Below are 17,344 nucleotides of genomic sequence, written 5' to 3' on the forward strand. Positions count from 1 at the left end.
ACATAGAACACTATATTAATCCAGAAGACTAGACTAGATAACTTTTTGAGATCTTTTCTAGCCTCTCCCTTATGCTTACAGGAGGAAATAGAGGAAATTAGAACACTGTACTTGATTTCACCCCTTACCAAACTCAACCTCTCTTTCTCATACGCTTCTGTTCTTGCTTTGGGAGTATGTGGTTTCTTTTGACATCCTTCTCATGGAAAGGGGAAGGTGGAGGGGCAAATGTGTTGGTTTTCTGTCAGCAGGAGTCATCTTGTTTTCATTATCAGGAGAACACTTTAAAAAATACAGGTGTGCTACATTCTAGAAGCTACCCAGCCTCTTAAACATTTTTTCTTGTTTTAAAAAGTGTGCATATCATTTGCAATCAGGGGATGGAGGAAAACTTGCTTTTTTTTATCTTCCGATGCAAATATTATTACTGCATTGCTTTATGCAGAAATTTAGTATATAGTATAAATGCAGTTTAAACAAGCATTCCTTATCTGTATAAAATGAAATACATCTTTCATGCCAGTAGTCTCAGTTCATTCACCTGTAGGAATTTTCATTGTTGCTTTTGACTACAGCTTTCAAGTCTTTATTTTTTAAGATGAGAAGGTAGGAAAATCAGGAGGATCTACCCAGAGCTTTTTTTCCTAGTTTCAGCACAACTGTTCAAATTCAGACAGTAGCCATTTAACAGTTGGTTTCTAGACCAGAATGGGTTCAAACTGGCCTTGATGGAAGATTGTTACTTGAATATAGTAAGTGTTTAAAAGATTATAAAGTAGTATCTGCTCAGATGCTCAGATGATTGAAGAGGGGAGTGATACTGGATCATATTTTAAATAGCCTAACTTCTCTTTTCCTGTTCTATACCTGAATTGGATAATAATCTCTACAGTTTTAACTGTTGAAGTCATGATAGTTTCCTCTGAATCCTTTTTGTTACAATTATTCCCTTGTCTTGTAAAGTCTCTTAGAGAAGACACAATTTCAGTACCGTTACTGTGTTTTCATTTCTACTATTATTTTGCTCTAAAAGAAGCTGAAGTTTCTTCAAATCATGAAATCTCCCAGTTGACAAAGGAGATGGGGGTGGGAAGGAGAACAACTAATATACAGATATTAGAAATGAAGATTTTACAACTGACAGTTTACTTACAGTGGGAGATTTGTCAGCGCAGCACTACCTTAGCAGTTTTTGGTGTTTCTGTCAGCTAAACTGAGTGAAAAGATGCAAAAGTGTATTAATTTAATTCAAGTAGGTATTAAAGAACAACTATACAAGTTTATGTAGAGATATATATGTAAGGAATTCCTGTGCAGCCAGCAGACTGTAAAGGGTACACTGATGTTAATTAAAGTCCCATTGAATTAAATTGTTAGAAGATACTGTAATTTCCATCATGTGTCCCCATAGCCTTTCTCCACGCATACAGGTTTGTAGAGGAAAAATCTTTTTGAGAAGAACCTACAGTAGCTCAGTTGGAAGGAAAAATGAGAGATGTCTGATTCTGTCTTTATGCAGGTTTTTATCCAGCATATTCTGTCATCTAAGAAAACTTATGTGTTAGGCTTTTCTTCTTTTTCCTGCCCAGATGCTAAAATATCGTATATCCTCTTGTCAAATGCAGCTAACAAGTGGTAGATGTTCTCACTTAACATCCATATGTGAAACTGAATTCTCTCTATTGATTTCTGCTGCTTTTTTAAAGTGTGATCCTTCAAAATGTTAAAGGAATCTAAAAAGTTTATTGGTAAATCTCTTCAACCAGCACGACCAGTGCGTCATCTAGCTTCTAAACAAGGTGAGTAGCATGGCTAAGATACGGTTCACTTTACCAAAGCTTCAGTTCCTTTTAAGGAAATAGCAAGGATATGTAAGGTGGCTTTTTTTTTTTTTTTTCAATGACTTTGTTCATACTACAGTGCTGTATAAATACCTTGTGTGTTGATCTTACTCCATTATCTCTGATGAAATCTGAATTTACACTACATTAAGTTTATGCAAAACTCTTTTTGATGATGGTGTTCTAGCTTGGCATCTGAGTGGCTTCAGAATGTTAGATCAGGCTTCTCTATTAAATTTGGATTTCTTGGGTTATTGGGTCCTGCTATCAAATAAAATTTAACAAAAAGATTGTTGTTTAAGTTTTATTGCAAATACAGTATACTGCACCGTACTGTTCTAGCCTTCATACAAGTTTAAAGCAAACAAAAAAAGTGTAAGAAAAAAATCATGCCGTATTTATATCAGGTGTTTCTGTTTTCTTTTTTTTTTTATTATTTTTAAATCTCTGTATGTCTCAGATATTGCAGTATTATAGCTATTATTGTTAAGTTAGAAATTTTTGGTAGCCAGATAATGACAGAGATGTGGACAGGAGCTAAGTGGCATGATAAATTTTTATCTTGTTTAAAATTTGTGGAAGAAATGGAAGAAGGGTGCTGTGGTGATTTAGAGCTTTTAAGTTGTGAGTAAATGCCTATACAGTCTCTTTTCAGTTTGATTTCCATACTGTTCTTATGGCAAGTATCACAAAATAAAAATGTGGAGTCTGTCTAAAATATTTTTTCTTAATGTTTTCTTATATCTTCACTGGCATCAGCCATTGCATTAAACTTTCAGACTGAATTATCCAGCAACACTGAAGTATGTTTGCAGAGTAAGGTTGACTGGGTGAGTATGGAGTAAATAGTAGGTGACAAAGTTGATGGAGTGGGTTCTAGAGTGTTATAAATTGGAGGTCAGATGATCCTGTGTTAACAAATGAAAAGTAAACTCTTTCCAGCTAGTGTCCTTGAATCTGTATGTTAAAAACCAGCAGTGTTAGAAGTGTTAAAATTAAAAAGAAGTATGGGTTTCAGGAATGGCTTTCCCTGATATTTGCATGCACTAGTAGCTGAAAAATGCATCTTATGAGTTACTTAAGTCTTATGAAAGTCTGTGTGGTGTTTCTTCTGTCTTCACTGAATTTAAGATAGCTATTTTAAAGTACACATACTCAATCTTTGCATATTATGTGTAAAGAATAACATTAGAAATACTTTTTTTTTAATTTTTAGTTTTGTTAGCACATGCACCAATCCATTTGAGGCAGCCAGCTTCACAGAACTAGATAATTAAACTGTTGCAGTGCATTCTGTAGTTCTGTTTCATTGACTCTGCTGGACTGGGTGATTAAGGGGCTTTAGCATTCAAAAAAACAGAAGCACTCTAGTGCTTTATTGCCAGAAATACTTCGTTTTGGAGGTGGTACAATGTGTCCTTCAAACTTTAAATTGGTTCTAGCTGTTTGCTGCAAAATGAAGTTTGTAGTGTTAACAGCTGTAATGCTTAATGTTTCATAGTATAAATTTGATTTTTATTGATACTGATTTGAATGTTCTTCGGAGTGTATTGAAAGATGTATTTTTTTTTGTTGTTGTTAGACCAAGTGTCTGTTCCTTCATTTTTTTATTTTAGAAGAGGTCTAATAATCCTGTAGTCCTTCCTTTATTATATGAAGCTCCTGGAAGCTGCCTTTGACTTAATTAAAAAGAAGAAAGTCATGATGTTGGCAGCCTATCCTTGATCACACATAGGGAAATTATCAGTTATAGTTGTCTAGTTGTCTCTTGAGCAATATGTATTTAGGAGAACAAACTATTCCCTTTTACAACAGCCTGTGGTCAGCAGTGTTGTAGTATTCGGTTTCATCAATATTTGGCTACATGTAGCTACATGCTGCATTTCTTTGATGTTAGTATAGCTGTGTTTTTTAAAAGACTTTTTTTGACATAGGATGTTGAAAAGGCTTTTTAATGCTTTTGAAAGTCAGCTCTTTCATGGGTACCTCCAAATACCAGCTAATTAGTACCTGATGAACCCCTACTTGATAGGCAGCATTGGCTTGGAGGCTGGCATAGCAGCTTCACAGAACATTTTTCTAAGCAGGAACATTCAGTATCTAGTTCTGAAGATCTTGGGACCTGAATCTGATGATAGAGTTGTGTATTACCACTCTCTAATGAGTGAGTTACTCTTTAATGCTGAACATTCTCTGTGTTTCTAAAAGTTTCTCATCAGTGATGATCTGAGAAAGCTGTACATTGCTATCTATTTGCTCTTTGGCTCCTGATAAGGTGAAATAATGTCCCCATCCCTAGCATAATATATATATTTCACTTCAAGAACTTGTTCTTCAAACCTGTATTTCAGGTACTTTGAATCTTACTGCCTTTTTGGCAAGACAGTAATAGTGCTCTGTATCTGCAATCATAAAACTTCCATTATCCTCATTCCTTTTCCTTACTCCTCAAATATATTTTCTTTTATAGAAGATAAATGAACACAATGCTAAATACACTGTAAGGTGGAAAACCAAACTTGTTACAACTTTTTATACCAGTGATAGTCTTACATAGTGATGATCTATTCAAGAGAGAATAAATGTTCAAGTTGATATAGGTTAGGAAATGCAGGTTACTTTTTGGAAAGAGTGGTGAACAGTGAAGATTTTAAAAAGTAAAGCAGATTATATTTGCCACTAACTTATAAATAGATTTTTAAAAATAAAAGAGTCTTTAGAAACAAAAAAAAAAAAGCCAATTCTGACAAACCAGGTTCTTAAAGCAGTGAAAGAACTGAGGGAGAATCTGGCAACTGAGTTCTCTAAACTGTTTTACTCTGGGATATTTAGTATGCACACTTAAAGCTGCTTAGACTTCTGCCAGGAAAAAAGAATCATCAGCATATGGCACATCAGTTCTGGTCAGTGTTAGATTCAACTCCGAGTGTAAAGAACAGTGAATTACAGAATTAAAACTACTATGTGAGGAACTTACATTCTGAAACTTCTAGTCTTAAGCCTTAGAGGACGTGGAGAAGAGCTGCTGTTAATATTAAGCACAGTGATGGTTCATGTATCTACAATGTTAGCCTTGATCGTGGGGAATTTCCACCAAACTGGTGTTCACAGTAAGAGTGCCTGAATAGTCAGTGTGTCCTAAGTGGATAATTTAAAGCAACACATAATTTTTATTCCTTCATGGTATGCAAAGAATTTTCAGAAGAACCTTGAGAGTGTTGAGTTCGCTACCTCAGATCTATTTGAGGTAGAGTGAGAGGCTTGAAGTCTCCATCAGTCAGTATCAATTTTAATGCACTACTTCTTAACTACCATTTAAAAATTATGTTGAGCTTCAGAAATACTTGCCCTGATCTAGGGACATTCCTCATAGATGGATTCCATTCTTTGTAGATGGATTTCAGATAAAAAGATGTATGAGTATTGTTGTGAGTGGTGATACTCAAACATTAAGTTTTGGACTGAAAATGAAGCATAATAGAATTATTGATACTATAAACCAGTTGGCAGGATGATGTGATGGTGCAGGAAGAAATTTTAAAATGTAACATTGGCACATTGCTGTAAATTCTGCTCTATCATGTATGTCTTTTTCTTGTGGATTTGAGAATGTGTTAAATCCTTGTCTGTACTTGGAAAGACCCTTTGAGTAGCTAAGACTTGTGAAGCCTAGTTGAACATCACAAAGCAGTTAGAATTAGCAGTGCAGTTGTTAACTTCATTCTCTAAAATCCCTAGTTTTTTCAGATTTTTTTTTCCCCCAGAAGCTTTAGACAAATCAGGAAAAGATAACCAAATTTCAGCCACAGAAAATGGAAGTGTGAGTAGGGTGGGTAATAAACTAGAAATATTTTGCCATTTCAATTTGTAGCCTTAGCGCACCATGAAAGCTGTTGGTGCAGTTACAGTACAAAGTGTTTACTGTGTCTCTGTCTAGAAAATAGGATCTCTTCCACTTTTGACAAATGCTTCCCAAAATTTTCTGGTCTTCCTGCCCTTAACACACACACACACACACACACACCCTCCATCTGTCTCAGAATGAGATTAAAATTCCTCAGCCAAATCTGTGGAGCCTTTTGGGAGCCAAGACAAACTGTTGAGGGTAAACTGCTTTTGTACATTCCAAAACACTCACTTCAAGGTTTTGGCAGCCGGAAGGAATGCAGCATTATACTCTAGATGTTGGATCTTGATGCTTTTGAAACCTTTTGCTAAGTGAGAGAATCCAAGTCTCTCTTTTGGTTTTAAGGAAAGTCCTTCCTGCTTTTTTTATTCCCCAATATAGCAGCTTCTGCTGGATTATCTCTGAGATAAGAGAACAGGAGAAGATAATTAAGTTCTTTTGAAAAAATAGCAATAGTGCTAAAGTTCTCTCTACAAGATTGCTATCTCAGATGTGTTTACCTATACTGCTTTGTAGGTCATTGAACTATTTCTTTATTGTATGTAATCAAGAGTAACAAATGTTCTACAGGTTCAGATTAAATTTTTCGGTGGTTTTACATTACCGTTATTCATACTGACATTTTTCTGCAGTTATTTTGCAGGACCTTCATCTTTCAAGTTAGAGATGCATCAGTTGTTATAAATAGCTACAGTTCTGACTACAGTTTTCTTTGTGCAAGACTTGTTTCTTTTCAGACTGTTTTTATACTGAAAAGGAGATGGTGATTCAGTTGCAAGGAGTAGAAAAAAGTAACAGAATCCAGTTTTCTTTGTGCACAAAAAGTATTAATTGTTCAAAATCTTGGTGACTGATGAAGGCAAAATTTATTACTGAAACTGTTACACTGTTATTTTTAACTAAGAAACTCAGAAACATACATTCTTCTTTTAATATGTTTAAAGGAAACTTAATTTTGTGAAATATATCGAAAAATGTTTAACTCTTTCCTCCCTATTGTAGTTACCTGAAATGACTGAAGTGAAGGTCTTAAGTCAACCTATGATGTCCTGTCAACCAAAAGAGCATGAATCAGAAGGAAAAAAAGGTAAAATATTTCTGTGTCAGAATTGTATTTTCTGCATGGAAGACAGTTGAACTTTGAAGAGATGTGAGCTGCATATTATTTCTTCTGATTAGCCAATGCTTTGAGGATTTGGCTTCCTTCTGTACCAAGAGAGCAGTATGAAACCTTTTTGTTTTCACATAACACTGTAGAGAAAGTGTAAAACTTGGCCATAACTGAGGTGGGAAGCCTCCACTGGTAGACTTGATGCATATAAGGGTGTACCTGTCTTTTTTTAAAACCAAAACCAGCAAAGAAAACCAAGAAAAAAACCTCATGAGCTTAAAAATATTTTTTCACACAAAATCTTAGTTTTGTGTAAATTGCTTCTGTGTGTAGAAGTGCAGATTTGAGTTTCATCCTTTAGCCTGTTGCAGGGATTAGTCATGGCATACAGACTACTGCATGCAACTAATTTAAGAATGTAGTACTTCGGTTTCCTTTTCCTACTTTTACTACAGTGCTTCTGAAATACTAATACTCTGATGGTTAGAAATCACTTAATTTCTGCTATGATTAGTCCTGGACAGTTTGTTCTCATGTCAATGCTGTTGCTAAGGTTTGCTCCTTATGCTTTTCACCCAGTACTCATAAAGCATAGTAGTGTTTTTGTCATGGTTTGGTAGTTTACACAAGCCAAATTTTTGCTCTTTTTTTTATTAAGGGATAATTTCAGATTCCAAATGTATTCTCACAGTCCTCCTCTGCACTGCTTCCTGACTAATTCTTTGTTCTTGAACATGCCACAGGAACTGTGACAGTGAGCCAGCTTAGGTCATCAGTTCATTGAGAAAATTTTTTCTCTTAATGTCTTCCTGCAATCAGGTGTCTCAAATCTCCCATCTACAATCTACAGTCTTTAAGTAATCTCTGGAGACTTGGTTTGTTCTGTTGCACTTAGTACTCAAGAATTGAAAGAATTCTATTAAGTTTTTTTGAACCTTTCCTATTTTTCCTTAGTCTGAGGTTACCATCACCCAGGTTCTTGAGTAATTCTACATAAATTCTACACTGTTGTGTGCTGCTGACTTCAAAGTAGCTCTTCCATGTATCCCCTTTGAGGCTCAAGTTTGTTTCTTCTGTTCTTGATCTTGCTAAATAGAATAATGTTTGGTTCTTTGGATCTAGTTTGGTGTCAAGCTTGTCAAGTTCTAACTGGTGATGGCAGCTTTCTGGTCCTTTCTCAGTGATTCCGCTTGTGGTGTGTAGAGACTGTTTTATTCTACAAGATCTTCAGGAGTGGCTGGAGAGCTGCCTGGCAGACAGCTAAGAAATTCATGATTGAGTTTTCGATCCTGTGATCATGAGATGATTGATGGTTGAGTTTTTGATCCTTGAAGAAACAAAGAGAGGGGTTAGTAAAACTGCCATCTTAGAATTCCAGAGGGCAAAATTTGACCTGTTCAAAAGACTGGTTAACAAAATCCCTTGGGAGGCTGCCTTGAAGGATATGGGAGTCCAGGAAGGCTGGACATACTTCAAGAGCAAAGTCTTAACGGCACAGGAGCAGGCTGTTCCCGTGTGCCAGAAAACAAGCAGGCAGGGAAGAAGACCGGCCTGGCTAAACAGGGACCTTTGGCTGGATCTCAAGAACAAAAGGAGAATCTATTGCCTTTGGAAGAGGGGGCGGGTCTCTCATGAAGACTATAAAGATGTAGAGAAGCTGTGCAGGGAGAACATTAGGAGAGCCAAAGCACAGCTAGAGCTCAACTTGGCTACAGCTGTTAAGGATAACAAAAACAGTTTCTATAAATTTGTTAACAGCAAAAGGAGGATTAGGGAAAATCTCCCTCCTTTATTGGATGCAGAGGAAAACATGGTACCAAAGGATGAGGAAAATGCTGAGGTGCTCAACGCCTCCTTTGCCTCAGTCTTTAGCAGTGGAACTGGCTGTTCCCTGGACACCCAGCCTCATGAGCTGGGAGATGGGGAGGGGAAGCAGACTGAGGTCAGCACAGTTGGAGAGGAGGTGGTCAGAGACCTGCTGCACCACTTGGATGCACACAAGTCTGTGGGACCGGATGGGTTACACCCAAGGGTGCTGAGGGAGTTGGCAGATGTGCTCGCCAAGCTGCTGTCCATGATTTACCTGAAATCATGGCTCACTGGGGAGGTCCCATTGGACTGGAGGGTGGCAAATGTAACACCCATCTACAAGAGAGGCAGAAAGGAGGATCCAGGAAACTATAGACCTGTCAGTCTGACCCCAGTACCAGGGAAGGTCATGGAGCAGGTCATCTTGGGTGCCATTAAAAGTCATATAATGGACAACCAGGAGATCAGGCCTAGTCAGTATGGGTTTATGAAAGTCAGGTCCTGCTTGACCTGATCTCCTTCTGCGACAGGGTGACCCGCTTTTTGGATGAGGGAAAGGCTGTGATGTTGTCTACCTTGACTTTAGTAAGGCCTTTGACACCATTTCCCACAGCATTCTCCTGGTGAAACTGGTTGCTCACGGCTTGGATGGGCACACGCTTTGCTGGGTAAAAAACTGGCTGAATGGCCGGGCCCAAAGAGTTGTGGTGAATGGAGTTAAATCCAGTTGGCGGCCGGTCACGAGTGGTGTCCCCCAGGGCTCGGTTTTGGGGCCACTCCTGTTTAACATCTTTACTGATGATCTAGACGAGGGGATTGAGGGCACCCTCAGTCAGTTTGCAGATGACACCCAGTTGGGTGGGAGTGTTGATCTGCTCGAGGGTAGGGAGGCTCTGCAGAGAGACCTGGACAGGCTGGAGCCATGGGCTGAGGCCACCTGGAGGAGTTTCAATAAGGCCAAATGCCGGGGGCTGCCCTTGGGCCACAACAACCCCCAGCAGCGCTACAGGCTTGGGGAGGAGTGGCTGGAGAGCTGCCAGTCAGAGAGGGATCTGGGGGAGTTGACTGACAGCCAGCTGAACAGGAGCCAGCAGTGTGCCCAGGGGGCCAAGAAGGCCAATGGCATCCTGGCTTGTGTCAGCAATAGCGTGGCCAGCAGGGACAGGGAAGGGATCTGACCCCTGTACTCGGCACTGGTGAGGCCGCCCCTCGATTCCTGTGTTCAGTTTTGGGCCCCTCACTACAAAAAGGACATTGAATGACTCGAGCGTGTCCAGAGAAGGGCAACGAAGCTGGTGCAGGGTCTGGAGCACAGGTCGTACGGGGAGTGGTTGAGGGAACTGGGGGTGTTTAGTCTGGAGAAGAGGAGGCTGAGGGGAGACCTCATCGCCCTCTACAGCTCCCTGAAAGGAGGTTGCAGAGAGCTGGGGGTGAGTCTCTTTAACAAAGTAACAAGTGATAGGACAAGACATAATGGTCTCAAGTTGCGCCAGGGAAAGTTTAGACTAGATGTCAGGAAGTATTTCTTTACAGAACAGGTTGTTAGGTGTTGGAATGGGCTGCCCAGGGAGGTGGTGGAGTCCCCATCCCTGGAGGTGTTTAAGAGTTGGGTCGATGTAGCGCTTAAGGCTATGGTGTAGTTGGGAACTGTAAATGTTAGGTTAATGTTTGAACTAGATGATCTTCAAGGTCCTTTCCAACCTAGATGATTCTGTGATTCTGTGATCTTAAATGGCTTCTCATCAGATCCTGTTCTTTTGTATAGACCATCACTTTGGATCTTTTTTAGTGGTTAATTGCTCTGTGATGCCTTCCTGAGTCTGCTATACATTTGTCCATAATGTCAAACTTTTTCCAACACTTGTTTTCAGAGGGCTTTTCTTTGTTTGCTGATTGTTGTAATTCTTTCCTTTGGAGTAACACGACTTTGATTCTGTTGTTCAGCTACTGCCTACAAAGAAGTCTTTTTTTTTTTCCTTCCTCTCTTCCATCGCACTGTGAAATTTCCACTGAAAGTCCATTTTTATCTCCAGCTGTACCTTAAATTCTAGATAATAGTTTCTATTTGATATCTGTTCAGTGGTAGTATGCCTTCAATTATCTGTCTCTACAGTTCTTAAGTGCTTTTTATTGCTAGCTCAGTCAGTTCCTTGCTTTCCCTTAGAATCATAGTATGGTTTGCATTGGAATGGACCTTTAAAGGTCATCTAGTCCAACCCTCTGCAATGAGCAGGGACATTTTCAACTAGATTGGGTTGCCCAGAGCCCTGTCCAACCTGACCTTGAATGTTTACAGGGATGGGGCATCCACACTCCTCTGGGCAACCTGTTCCATCTGTTTTACCACCCTCAGAGTAAAAAAAGTCTTCCTTATATCTAGTCTGAGTCTACTCTCTCTCAGTTTAAAACGATTACTCCTTGTACTACCACAACAGGCCCTGCTAAAAAGTCTTTTAGCATCTTTGTTATAATCTCCCTTTAAGTTTTGAAAGGCTGCTATAAGGTCTCCCTGGAGCCTTCTCCAGGTTAAACAACCCCAACTCTTTCAGCCTTTCTTCATAGGAGAGGCGTTCCATCCCTCTGATCATTTTTGTGGCTCTCCTCTGGACCTGCTCCATCAGGTCCATGTCTTTATTTATGGTGGGGACCCCAGAGCTGGACACAGTGCTCCAGGTGGGGTCTCACGAGATCCGAGTGGAGGGGCAGAATGACATCCCTTGACCTGCTGGACACACTTCTCTCGATGCAGCAGGGTATTATTGGCTTTCTGGGGCTGCTGGTGCATATTGCTGGCTCATGTTCAGCTTTTCATCCCCCAGTACCCCCAAGTCCTTCTCCACAAGGCTGCTCTCAATCCTTTTTTCCCCCCAGCCTCTATTGATACCAAGGGTTGCACTGATCCAGGTTTGCTCTATTCTATAGGATTGCTCTATTGATACCAAGGGTTGCACTTGGCCTTGTTGAACGTGGCCCCACTTCTTGAGCTTGTCCAAGTTCCTCTGGACGCCATCCCATCCCTCAGGTGTGTCAACCACACCACCTAGCTTCATGTCATCTGCAAACTTGCTGAGGGTGCACTCGATCCCACTGTCTTGTGTGGCTGCTGAAGATATTAAACAGTACTGGTCCCACTGTGGACCCCCGAGGGACACCACTTGACACCAGTCTTTATCCATACATGGAGCTGTTGACCACTACCCTCTGGATGCGACCATCCAACCAGTTCCTTATCTGTTGAAGAGTCCAGCTGCCAAATTCTTATCTGTCCAATTTAGAGAGAAGGATGTTGTGGGGGACTGTGTCAAAGGCCTTACAGAAGTTGTCATTTTCATGTTTTTAAACAAGGGCAAAAAATGGCATCAGTGTATGCTCATGTTCTTTAAACTATTCTTTTAAAAGTTGTCCTTATGCCCTCACATAGGTTCAGCAGTTATTGCAGTCATTTATGGTCAAAAGCAGGAAAAAATCCCATTCATAGTTGACTTTGTGGCCTCTCTTGTCAACAGCGTACAGCCTGAGAAGCAAAACCTCTAGTCAGTCAAGTGGCAGATAACAGTCTTGCAGGAGGCCTGTTATTCCTAAAGGAATAAACTTCTTTGTCACTAAGGACCAGAAATAAAGTTTGTCCCTTTACCTAACTTTGCTTCTGTTCTTGTTTAAGAATATCAGCTTAAAATACGGATGTAGGTAGAGACAGTGGTACAAACTCGGAATGATAACATGCATATTTTAAATAAAGCAACAAAGCCCCTGACTCTTGTTGATTTGGTGTAAACCCCTCAAAACTATTTAATTGGTATTAATCTGCTTGCCAGTTCACATGCAGCAGATCTCATAATTACTTTTAGCTTTTGAAAGACATCAACTTAATAGCTTCAAGAAAAGAGACACTCAAGGTTTTGTTATCCGGCTCATAGTAACATGTGCCACTTTGGTGTGAGTTTTAAACAGATTTTCTTCTAGGGTTTCAGTTTGTGGTGTTTCTGATAATTAGTACAAGATATGGGGAGTCTGTCTGTAGCTTTAGGTTGGATTCACCTTTTTCTGTTCTTTTGTATTAAAACAACAAACCCTTATTAGCTTGGAGTAGTCCTCCATATTTACTAAGTCAATTTGATAGATTTAAAGTTAAATTCTCTGTAATTTACTCCAGATTGTCCTGATGCAAGGTCAGACTTAAATTACTGCTGGTTTTAATAATGATTTTTATATTCCACGTGCAGCATTTCCACCCTTCAATAAGAAACCAGATCAGTTCTCTGAATTCCCAACCTTAACGCCTTAAAAAAGTGTTGAACTTAGTAATTTTGTATATTCACAGAAAGGATCAAATACAGCAGAGATTTCCTCCTGAAACTTTCAAGTGTTTCTCTCTCTCAGAAGAAGCCAGAGTTTCTTCCTGATCATCCAATTGTACTTGAAAAGCCAGTAAGTGCATTTTTCATATTAAGTGAAGTTATAAAAACAGTCATGACAACCCATTTGATAGGAGACATTTTTCTTCAGACTAGCCTGCCAGATTGATAAAATGTTCAAAAGTCAGATTGTGCAATTCAGCTCTGTTAAGTTTGTACATAACTTCCCTGGTCATATAGTATGTGGCATCTTACCGTGGCAAGTACCATACAAAGGAAATGTTTTTTGTTTGTTTGTTTTCAGGAAGAAGATAGGTATGTTTCCAAATTTAAAGTATGAAATCATATTAAAGCTTTCTACTATGAAATAACAGTACATAGCTTTGGTATTCTATGGTGAATTCCATCTCTGTCTTTTCAAAATAAAATAGAGCAATCTTGATAAATTTCTGGCTTGGTGAAAGTCCGATTCCAGTGTTTAAGTTGTCCAGGCATCAGTGTCCACTACAAAATGAGCTTAATGCAGTTTGTGTGCTACCATTATCTCTGGTCTGTGTTGTTGGGGAGAAATGAATAGAAATGAATGTGAAGGATATCCAGGAGAGCCACCTTACCTTTGAGATGAAGTAATCCTCAAATACTTCATATGATAAGGGAAAAAAATCTAATGGTTTGCATTCCACACACCAAATGTGGGAAAATGTTCTTGAGTATAAACATTATAATATCAAATGGGGCTACATACTAGGTTGCTTTTGAGGTGATCAGCGTGTAGTTCTTCTAGAAATAAAATTCCTGGAGAAGTATGTCCCGATGACTACTGTGTTGGCTACAATTTGAGGCAGTTTTAAAATTTAAAAAAAAAAAAAAAATTCTATTTGGAAAAACAAAGTTAAACTAATAGATGACAGTAATTGGCCTTCCCTGGTCTTACTTTTTGCATCTTTCTGTTACATTTGTTCTCAAGATGAAAGCTTTACTTGTTTGAAAACCTGCCTGCGGATAGGAAGTTTCAACTCCTGAATTTTCGAACTTTTTTTTCCTCTTCTTCCTGTTGCTTGAGTTTTTAGGGGGCGCAAATTTTGATAATATATACACTTTCACATGGTTATGTTCATAGGTAAAGGAGGACTCTTGCAGAAATGGCATCAGTGGACAAAATAATTCTTAAATTGCTCATGACATGGCTAAGTTGCAAATAATTTGGGTAGAGGGAAAGGATAGTAAAAACTCATGCAAGCCAAGATGGGTTGCATGTGTTTTAAGATACTGTTTTGGAGCTGTAGGATCTGTGACTGTAGGATGATGTCTTACATGTATCCAGTTGTATATAGTCTTCAGAAATATGAGTATCTCACTGTTTGTGAGGCCTGCTCTTAAAAGTCTTTGCTCTACTTTGTGTTAGTCTTACGTATGTAAGCACCCACCTGCATATGCTGGCTTCTCACAGAGATAAAAAAGCAGTGAGTTCTCTGATTCTGTTCAGCTGCAAAAGGGGTAAATTACAAACCCTTATTAGTTAGGATGTTGTGTTAGAATAACATAAAGTGTATCACTTAGCTATTATTATTGGTGTCTCAAGCACAAATTATGGATGGTGAGTAGGAAGCTAAAGGAGACTAATCCTGTTCTCATTAAAAGAAAGCAAAAGCTGGTGAATTGGCAGTGTGATCTTGGAAACAGTGTTGAAAAGGGTACTGCAAGTATACTGGTCTCATTAGTAAATAAAGGTGATATTACTAGCTTGCCAGTCATACTTCAGAAGTTAGTTCCACATGAGAAGTTGGTCAGTGATAGTCTTTACTTTTTTTTCTGAATTGATAGAATGTTCTGCTCTAATACAGGATAAAACTATCCACTGTTGTATTCTAGTGTTGATTTTTAGTGTTGACATTGAATTTTAAGTAAATTGGGAGTTTGTTTGGAAGCATATTAACATGAATTAAATATATAAATTCTTTGGATGTGGTCTGTCTTAAGATGTATTTTGTATGTCTGCATGGATATACCAGCTTGCTTTTCATTAAGCATTTCCCTTATTGGCAAGGAAGAGGAAAAAATTACCATTGTTTCCAAGAAAGTTGTAAGATCTCTAAAGTATAAGAACATTGTTAGAAACCTCATTGCCATATACTGAAATAAAAATTTTATTTGTGGGACACATGAACCCTACCCAGGTAGTCACTTTCAATAAAAAGATTGAAGCACTTGGAGATATTAAGTTTTTCCATATAGGGATATAAATATCAGAGTATGTGTATAGAATAGAAGCTGAATCTTACCCAGGAATGCATTAGACTTGACTTGGCCTGTCAACTAACAGGTCTTACTTTCGGTCTTGTATATTAGTGAGAAAAGATACATACTGAATTTCAAGAATGAGGAGTGATAAAGCAACGTTTCAAAATTAGAAGAAAAAAAATCCAATAACTAAAAACATTTTATGGGACAAAATATGCATTATTTCATCTTCTGGGTTAGCTTCATCTCTTGGAAAACATTACTAGTGGGACTTCTATGAAATACAGGACTGATTAATCAACATGAAAAAAGGAGGGGCCTCTGTCTGTTCAGAATGTGGGCCTTGTTGGTGTATAGCTCCTCAAAACAGTGACACTGAATAAGCAATTCTACTTTCCAGGAGAGGGTTTGTCTCAAATCAGAATAGTCTGAGCCCAGAATCCCATAAAAGGATATTTGTTTGTTAGGAATTTTTCTTTATACTTCTTATAGGATGCAGATTGAAAGAAAACCATTCAGTAGTACTTGACTATGTAATCTGGTTTTTTTTGTTTGCTGGCTTTTCTTTTCTAAGCATGTTTTTGGTAGCTTTTAACGAATTTTACCAGAATCATTTAGTTTGGAAGGGACCTCTTGAGATAACCTAGTCCAAGGCCTCTGCTTAGGCAGAGTCAGCTAGAGCAGGTTGTCCAGGGTCATGGGCAGTCAGGTTTTGAGTGTGTCCACACTCAGAGACTTCACAATGTCTCTGTGGAGAGATTGCACAACCTGTTGCAGTGCTTGGTCACCCCCATGGTGAAAAAACAGTTGGTGTGGGGAGGCTGTGAAAGCTGTCTCTTTCATTGGATCTTACTGGATGATCCCATTAGTTAAAAAGAAAAAATAAATCAAAGTTTTTCCTTGTAGCCTTTGTGCTTTCTAGAAGGGTGGGAGAGATACTATCTTAATTTTAAGAATATTCTGTAGCAGAGCTGACATGATAGTGAGAAATTGCCTAAATGTTGCTGTTCCTGAGATCTCGAAGGTAAATGCTGAGGTTGATTTCTGTGCAGTTTTGTTTGTGGCATCCCGATAACAAGTTAGCTAAAGATAGTATTCTGTTGGTAGAGCAGTACCAGAAATGGTAGTAGAATGTTTGTATCCTGATGGTGTCATTATTCTGGATTTGTTTTCAGTGGAGTGTGCATAACCACTTAATTTACTTACACTGAACAGTAAATGGTGTTCAATTGTCCCATTAGTTTCCTTCGTGCAGCACATTCTCTGGTTACATGGGAGAATTCCAGTGTGTTGACTGATCCCATGTCACCTGTTTTTCTGCACAGAAACAAGAAGGATTGATGAGATGCATGTGTAAATAAAATGAATGATGCTTAAAAGGGCCAGAAGGAGGCATTGTCATTTCTAATGACAGACAATTCTGTGTGTCAGTGATTTTGTATTTAGGAGCAGGTGGGTGTCAGCAGTTGGCTGCTGAACTGAATATTCAGGCAGTTCTTGCCCATCTTAAGACTTCCCTAGTTCTGAATTTTTGAAGTCACTGCTGAAGTACATGCCCATCTATGAATGAAAGTCATATTTTCAGATGGGGAAAGCTTCCTAGAGTGACTTGTACAAGGGAGATGCTTTTGTTACAGTTAGTGGGCTGTGGGTTGCATTTGTCCCAAAAGACATCGGGGCTTTTCTAGATGTGGCGGTCAGGCCTACCTGTACATAGCTCAGCGTTTGAACTGAACTGGTGCTACTGTGTTGACAAAGACTTCCACGAAGATTTCAGATTAAGTCTCTATGATTAATGAAAGTAGAACTGTTTGCATTAATCAAAAAATACCAAATTGTTAAATGTACATGGAATAGAAAAGGGCTATAAGCAGAATCCTGAAAACTTGGTTTAACTGACCTCTTTCTAACTGTAGTAATTTGAGGGTTTGTTTGTCTTACAGGAAAAGAGCAACCCTTTTATTGACATATGCAAGAAGTGACAGGTTGTTTGGAAGATGAAAAATCCATCAATGAAGGAGCTACATATGATGTAGATCTTTAAGATTTTTGACGGTACTTGGGTATTTACAGATGAAAG

General features: G+C 38.8%; 1 protein-coding gene across 1 annotated transcript; it reads left to right on the forward strand.

The window, feature by feature from the left end:
• The first annotated feature begins 1,720 nt into the window (after positions 1–1,720).
• Positions 1,721–17,344, forward strand: C2H8orf88 (chromosome 2 C8orf88 homolog). The gene is made up of 5 exons (XM_074897641.1): positions 1,721–1,799; positions 2,601–2,671; positions 6,751–6,835; positions 12,990–13,096; positions 17,208–17,344. Exons 1-5 carry the CDS (start codon positions 1,721–1,723, stop codon positions 17,244–17,246), a joined length of 381 nt encoding a protein of 126 aa, XP_074753742.1. The 3' UTR covers positions 17,247–17,344.

Source organism: Athene noctua, chromosome 2, assembly GCF_965140245.1.
Source record: "Athene noctua chromosome 2, bAthNoc1.hap1.1, whole genome shotgun sequence".
Classification (NCBI taxonomy): domain Eukaryota; kingdom Metazoa; phylum Chordata; class Aves; order Strigiformes; family Strigidae; genus Athene; species Athene noctua.

Coding starts and splice junctions, on each gene's coding strand:
- C2H8orf88 (XM_074897641.1), top strand. CDS start 1,721: ATGTTAAAGGAATCTAAAAAGTTTATTGGTAAATCTCTTCAACCAGCA. Junction 1,800..2,600: donor TCATCTAGCTTCTAAACAAG/GTGAGTAGCATG, acceptor CACTGGCATCAG/CCATTGCATTAAACTTTCAG. Junction 2,672..6,750: donor TGCAGAGTAAGGTTGACTGG/GTGAGTATGGAG, acceptor TCCCTATTGTAG/TTACCTGAAATGACTGAAGT.